Raw genomic sequence first — 7,386 nt, 5'->3', positions numbered from 1 at the left:
ATAATATACTATAATAATATTTCGCTATAACAATCGTGTGAAAAAGAATCAAATTTTTATATTTTATCTTAAACCCTCTATAACAGCTTTTCACTTATAACATCTATAATTATGAAGTAATTTCTTTATTAAATTAGTTTTCTATAAAACATATGTAATTAAATTTCAAGTTAAGAAATCTAATAATCATATAGAAAATAATCTTCAATGAGTAAAATTAAATATATCAGTTTAATAAACTATTAAATTCCCTAATTAAATATTTTACCATGAATCTGAAACATCATAAACTTATAAATTGATTATTTGAATTTAATAACCCATTATAAATTAATTAAATTAATTTGATAACTAATTAATTAATTAAACTTATTAAATTTATGAATAATATCATTAATTATGTGAAATAATATAACATAAAACATGAAAAAAAATACATGCACATATTTTGATTTCCACTTTCTTTATTTTTTTGAATAAAATTTTAAATTTTCTCACAATAAGATTTTATGATAATCTCGTGTTTTCACCTACATGTTAATATGTGTACAAAATATTATCATTTGATAGTCGCATTAAATCCAAAATAAATTTGGAATCTAACCGAATAAACTACGGATTATTAGGGTAAGCACAGTTTGCCTTTATATTTTATCCCTTAAAAGAAATTTTCTTTTTTTACCAAAATAAAATAATTAATTTTCAACCCTTCAACTTAAAAACGTATAGAGCAAGAATGGAAAGGGATAAAATAATTAGGAAATATGGGACAAAATATAAAGCATATTCCTCCTTTTAACAATTTAATTTTAATATTGAACAAAGAAACAAAGGGAAAGTCCTGATATTTTCAAAGAAGTTGGAGGGTTCCAAAATGAATTAATCCCCAAAAAAATAATCGCCTTCATTTTCATATTCCCCACCTCACTCCCTGTTTTTCCCCTTCTCTAATTTTTACCCCTACCATTTCTTTCTGCTTCGTAGTTTCTCCGGCCATGAAGCTACATGAAGAGTTCAGACTGTAACAAAGTATAGTAATTAGCAGCCTCATCTTCAAGTTCCCATAACCCATCACACAATGCAAACCCATTTCCGCCATTGTTGAAACCTTCTTCCAACTCAAAAACTTCAAAGCCAACATCACTACCACCACCGCTACCATCTCCATCGCCATCTTCTCTATTTGGAATCCCCAGCTCATCATCAGAGGCTTCAAGCAAATGTCTTATGACTTGCACTTTATCATCATCATCTTCTTTCAAGGAACAAGTTGCTGATGTGCAGTCTTCTAAGCTGAGGGCGGTGGTGGCGGTTTCCTTGTCTGGGTTCGAGGGCGATGGTGTTGCTGGTTCACAAAGAGGGAAAGGGGCATCCAAAACGGAGTCCGAGGAGAGCTGTTGCTGTAAAGTGGTGATTAGGGGGGACAAGTCTTGGCTGGGCTCATCCTCTTCGGCTTCAAGCAAAGAGAGTATGTGATTGTAAGACTTATGGCGTTTTGTTTCTTCAACATGTTCTTCGTTTGAGCTCTGGGTTTCTTCTCTTTGGCGCTTTGGTGTCGGCTCCTCGGCCATTGCAACACACTAAACCAAAAAAAAAAATAATAATAATAAATAAACACTGAAAGTTGAGGGAACAACGAAGGGAATCGTGAGGTTAAGAAACAGAAGAGAACGGGGGAAGAGGATGAGGAGAGAAATGAAGGGTGGAAAGGGTTATATAGAGAAGGAAAGGAAAGTGGAGTTGCGGTCAAAATGAAAGCAAAGAATATTTTTTTAATACACAAAAACCAAATGGTCAAAATTTTAGTTTTTGGTCCTTCCACTATGCTTAAATTTAATATTTAGTTTTCGTATTTTAGTTTGGCATAGTTTGATGTTAGGAGCAAAAGTCAGGAATTCTGTATAAAAAGCCTGGAATAAAATTATAAAAATTTAAATTTATTTTTTGAATTTATAAATTTTGTAAAACAGCAAAAAAAAAAAAAAACATATTTATTTCACCCTTGTTTGATCTTTTACCTTTTAAATCAGGTTACTTAATCCAAATAATTAATATGTTAACTAATTTGATTAAAATAGGATTGAAAATTTTCTTAAAATATCCTTTGTAATACCAAAGACTTATCTGTCAAATCTTAGCATTAAATCTTGGGGACGGATAAAAATTTTCAATTTTTAAAGATTTTATAACAACTTCAAAAGTCCTAAAATTTAAAAATTTTGAGAGGACCACTCCTATTGTTGTCCCACCCGTACACGTCAACATGATGAGTACAAGTAAAAGAAATTGAAATGCTTAAATGTTAGGTATTTGAATTAATTAATTAATACTATTATAAAAATAACAATAGAGGGATCAAAATCGGAAATTGACGCAAAACAAAATAATAGTATAAAGTGGTGCTAATACAAGACAGAGATGAATGATTACTATTGGGTGAAATGAGTTGGCCCCCCTTGATTTTGAACCGTTAGATTAATGATTCGTGGTTCCCAAGGGAAAGAATACTGGAAAAGCTCAAACATAAAACAGAAAAGGAGCTGTGGATTTTTGTACACTACATTGACGTGACATATACGAAGAATAAATATTATATATAATGATGAAACTTAACCATTCACATATAAAAAAATTAATATTCTTGAAATTCTAAAATTAAGAAATAATACATTCATTTTTAGGTTAATATTATTCCAGAAATATATGCTTATTCAATTACAAGACTTGCTTGAACACAAAAGTACAAAAGTTCATGCTAAATAATTCCTTGTATGATTGAGTTTTAGCAGTGAAATTTTTTTCTAGGCAACAAGTGTCGGTTAAGTTTTTCAGTTAAAAGGATGGTAAAACTCAAGCCATTCAATAAGTTATGAACTGATTCACTTCGTGTTTTTTTTTAATTTTTTTTTTAAGTGGGGTGTATTTCTCTACTTTATATATAAATTTTATTATCCTACCTTTGTATCTATAACTATTAAAAAGTAAAAATAAAAATAAAAATGTGTATTTTATGTTTAAATATTTTTTAAAGAATTATATTTAAATATTTATTTATCTATAAAAGAATGAAAGCTCATAAAAACTAAATTAAAATGGGGTAAGAATAAACACATCTAACATTTATAGAGGTGATAATAATTTTAAAAATTAAAATTAATTTTAAAACAGTAATGAATTTGAGAATAATATTTAAAATTGTATTATTATGTGTTTCCCTATAAAAATAAGTGGTTTTACTACCAATTTCCGAAATTTCTTGTGTGAAATGTGAACATGAATTTTACAAACATGTTAAATCTCATATAAATTAATTATGTGGTTTTGTTATGATGTAGCAAAACATGAATAGTTTGACATGGATCAAAACCATATATAGTCATAAATATTAAATTAAGATTTAAGTTGAGTATAGTGCATTATATACCAACCGAAGCAATTGGATATCATGTGAGTAGATATTTCAGAATCAAACTCAATAAATGGATCAAATTAAAATTAATTAATATAATAATATAATAGCATAATTTTTTTTTAAAGAAAATAGAAATTTCAGTTGTTACTTTTAGAAAATTTTGAATAAAAATCCTAGGATTTTTAATTATGCTTTAATTCATTTTCCGAAAATATAAGATTATGATTTATTAAAATATTTTATTTAATTATATTAAAATGATAATTTAAAAGGAAGCAGGCAAAGAAGGGAAGATATGGTTAGCCAAAATGTGGAGAGAAATAGAAAGAGTATAAAGAATAAATTACTTTAAAGAAAAGTCATATAAAAAACAAAATCAAATAGAGATGTCTTTTGTTATTATTCAAGATTTAGGAAGCTTCGTAACGCATCATGCCCCATGCAACATTGCTAAGATGATCAATCACTACTTGTACGTTTCCTAAAAGATTCTTTTTATATAATACACTCATTTTTAAAATATATAAATTAATAATTCATTTTCAAATTTCATTTTGGTGTAAATTGATTTTATGGAGTTATATATAAGAAAAAAATATCCTCATAGTAATATTTGTTATTTTGTAAAAATAATAAGATTTTATTCTTTTCTAATTAAATTAGTGTTCAATTGACTTATAAGACTAATATAATTAGGAACTTATATATACTCAATTATGCCACATCTAATATAACATAATATTTATTGAAAATTATGTTAATTAGAATCAAATAAGACTTGAGCTGAAATGATAAAATTGAAGTTTTGAGATGTTAGTAACTTAAAATCTCACTAATTTTTATTTTTTTATATAATTTTATATAAAAAGATAAAACACATTCATAATAATATTTTTTATTTTTTTAAATAAGAGGCGTTTGATTGACTCGTTATACGATCTCAATTAAGCACTTGAATTTAATAAAGATAAAGATGAAAGATATATATATATATATATATATATATATAATGAATTAATTAATTACATCATACATCTCAAAACTATGGGTTAAATTCCAAATTGATCCATGAACTTCAACACATTTCATTTGAAGCCTCAAACTAAAGTTTTGTTCTAATCAGGTACTTTTGCCAGTTCCGCTATCAACTTTGGCATTAATTGGCAACTTAGATATGAGCATTTAAAAAATATTTACTAAATTATATGTAAATGGAAAGAACCATGTTATATCAAAGCTAAAATTTAACAACAAAATTGATAGCTATACAATGAAATGACCTGATTGAACTAGTAATTTAATTTGAGGATTCAATTGAAATATTTTGAAATTTAAGAACCCATGACTTGTAATTAACTCTGACATGAAAGGAAAATTTAAGCTTAGTTTTCTTGAGATCTAGCCTGCCAAAAAGATTGAGTATTAAAAGATACGGGTGTCTATTAAACTACAGTTTAAAATTAGTTAACATGGTATTTTAAAAAGTCTAGTGAAAGAGTGTTTTTAGGGCTTTTTTTTTTAAAGTTAACTAATATTTTATTTATAATTTAAATATGGTAATCCATAATTTTAATCTTATTTTATGTAATTGTAATAGCAAAATCCTTTAAAAACAAGTATACTTTATGCATCCATACTTTAGGAAATTAATGGGCTAACATTTTTTCTTTATTAAGTCCTGCTTAGTTATGAATAATAATAAAAAAAGAATTTTACATCTTTCAAAACAAAAAAAAAAAAAAAAAAGCTTTGAACAAAGTGCTTATTTTAAATTATTTTAATAGTGTAATTAAAGGTATCATTTGACCGTACTGGGGAGGTGTTCATGTTCCCCGTCCCATCGAATTAATTTAATTTTAGTGATAATTGAGAAACACAAAAGTGTGTTACTGTTACTTTATTAGTTGCGTGTCTTCACCAATTTTTAATATAATTTCGTTATTCTTCATCTACTACTTTTTCTTCTTATATATATATATATAATTCTGACTGAAAATTTTAATAAAATTTAAAATTCAATTGAAATTTTAAAAAAATTAATCAATTAAAATTTAATTGGATCAATTAAACAGTGATATATATATATATATATGTGATCGATTTAACATCTAATTATTTAAAAATAGTAAAAAAATGGCATTAAGGTAAATAAGAGAAAAGATAATGGCCATCGCTTCTTCTAATTTCTTCTTTCTTCCTCATCCTACGTCGGGAAATCACCGCAAAAAAAAACCATATATTGTCCAAATGAAGCATCAAGAGAAGCCACTTTCTTTCGGAACGCACCATAAATGGCACAGTCCAAGCTTACAGTTGCTCACTGATTCCCCACCCGAGTCCCTTCTTTATTCATATACTGAAGCTTTCAACCCGAGTCTCTTAGCAAATCGGAATCGATTCTGGGTGTATGAATATACTATTTGCACTCTCCACCCTACGCGTTCCCCTCAATTCCTTGGCCTTGAATATAAGAGCTTCGACGATGCAGGCATGCCAGAAATTCCTTCCTAGTGGCAGGGCGAGTGTGACTCGGGTCCTGATTTTGGTCCAAAGTTTTGCAACAAGAAACTCATCGGCGTTTGGAGATTTTTGAAAGGTGTGGCCACCGATGGTGGGATTAGCAGAAAAAAAAAAAAAAAACACAGAGATCGCTGGTGGTGGGATTGGGCCGACGTAAATGTGACTATTGGTAAAACAATCACTTAAACAAAATTTAACTATTTCATTTTAAAAAAACTAAATACTAAATTTTAAATTTTAGGGATATTTTTTTCCTTTAAAAATTTAATATTTAATATTTTAATCTATCCGATTTAAATATAAGTTAATAGTATTTGTAAATAAATCTTGTCAAATTTGATATTTAAAAATTGATTTAAAAATTAATCAATGAAATAACTTTAAAATTAAATAAAAAATAAAAAGTTAAAAGTAAAAGTAAAAGAATAAAAAATTAAAAGAAAATATTGTTTTCTAAAGTAAAATGAAAAGAAAGTTGGATGATTGAGTGGTTAATGGTTAACACAAGAAATGAAAATGCAAAAAAACCCAAATTTCATAATTGAGTTTTGGATCTAAATCAGGTGTTGCGTTCATTTTTAACAATCACCTCTTAAAGAAATTGCTTTAAAGAATATTCTTTTAAAATATTAAATAGATAGTTGATTATTAAAATCCTAAATTTATTTAATATAATAACTTAAAATAGTGTGCTAATATTTTCATGTTAGTGGTGGGATTCGTGTACTAGCTCAATTAAAAAACTCTTCCCGTCTAATGTCTTATTTTAGATCCCTGTTACCTTCTAATTTAATATTTAATTTATAAGTTTGTTGTTCTTTTAAAATAAACTTTTACAACATAATTGATTTATCTTTTATGTAATATTAACGAATAATATTTTTTTTTTAAAAAAAAAAATAATCACGTCATACCACTAAAGGTGCTAGCAATATTATAAAAATAGAAAAAAGTACATTAAATAAAGGGATTAAGATCAGCCTTAGGCTAACTCTTTTCTATTTACGTCTCACCAGTATTATCTCCAAAACTTAAACTTTGAATTGTTTATTTATAAACAAATTTATAGGAAACCCTAATTTGTTGGCAGCGTTTTATGGAATAAAGAGTTAGGGTGGAAGTGATATTAAGAGGGATGTTGCCAAATCTCGGTGTTGTTATTTATTAAATTTTTAAACATGTATGGGTTTTACTGAAAAAGAAAACTTGTGATGATGATCATCAATTTCCATAAAATCGAAAACCTTGATTTACTTCACAACTTGCTTAATGAGAGAGACATCTATTGTAACTTTGGGTTGGTTAGTATTATTAAATTTAAGAAGCCCTACTTGGTCTTGCTATAATTTCAAGTTATAACTTGGACTGTATCTAAACATATAATATCTTTAAGGGATTATTAATAATTTAACAAGGTTTTTGTTTGATAAAATAAAGTAATTTTTTACACAATA

General features: G+C 26.9%; 1 protein-coding gene across 1 annotated transcript; it reads right to left on the bottom strand.

Moving 5' to 3' along the window:
* Positions 1 to 793: 793 nt before the first annotated feature.
* On the bottom strand, positions 794 to 1,737 carry LOC108461644 (uncharacterized). The gene has a single exon (XM_017761547.2). It carries the CDS (start codon positions 1,569 to 1,571, stop codon positions 1,002 to 1,004), a length of 570 nt encoding a protein of 189 aa, XP_017617036.1. The 5' UTR covers positions 1,572 to 1,737; the 3' UTR covers positions 794 to 1,001.
* Between the last annotated feature and the right edge of the window lie 5,649 nt (positions 1,738 to 7,386).

Source organism: Gossypium arboreum, chromosome 13, assembly GCF_025698485.1.
Source record: "Gossypium arboreum isolate Shixiya-1 chromosome 13, ASM2569848v2, whole genome shotgun sequence".
Taxonomy (NCBI): Eukaryota; Viridiplantae; Streptophyta; class Magnoliopsida; order Malvales; family Malvaceae; genus Gossypium; species Gossypium arboreum.
This window is presented reverse-complemented; position numbering and strand designations above follow the sequence as displayed.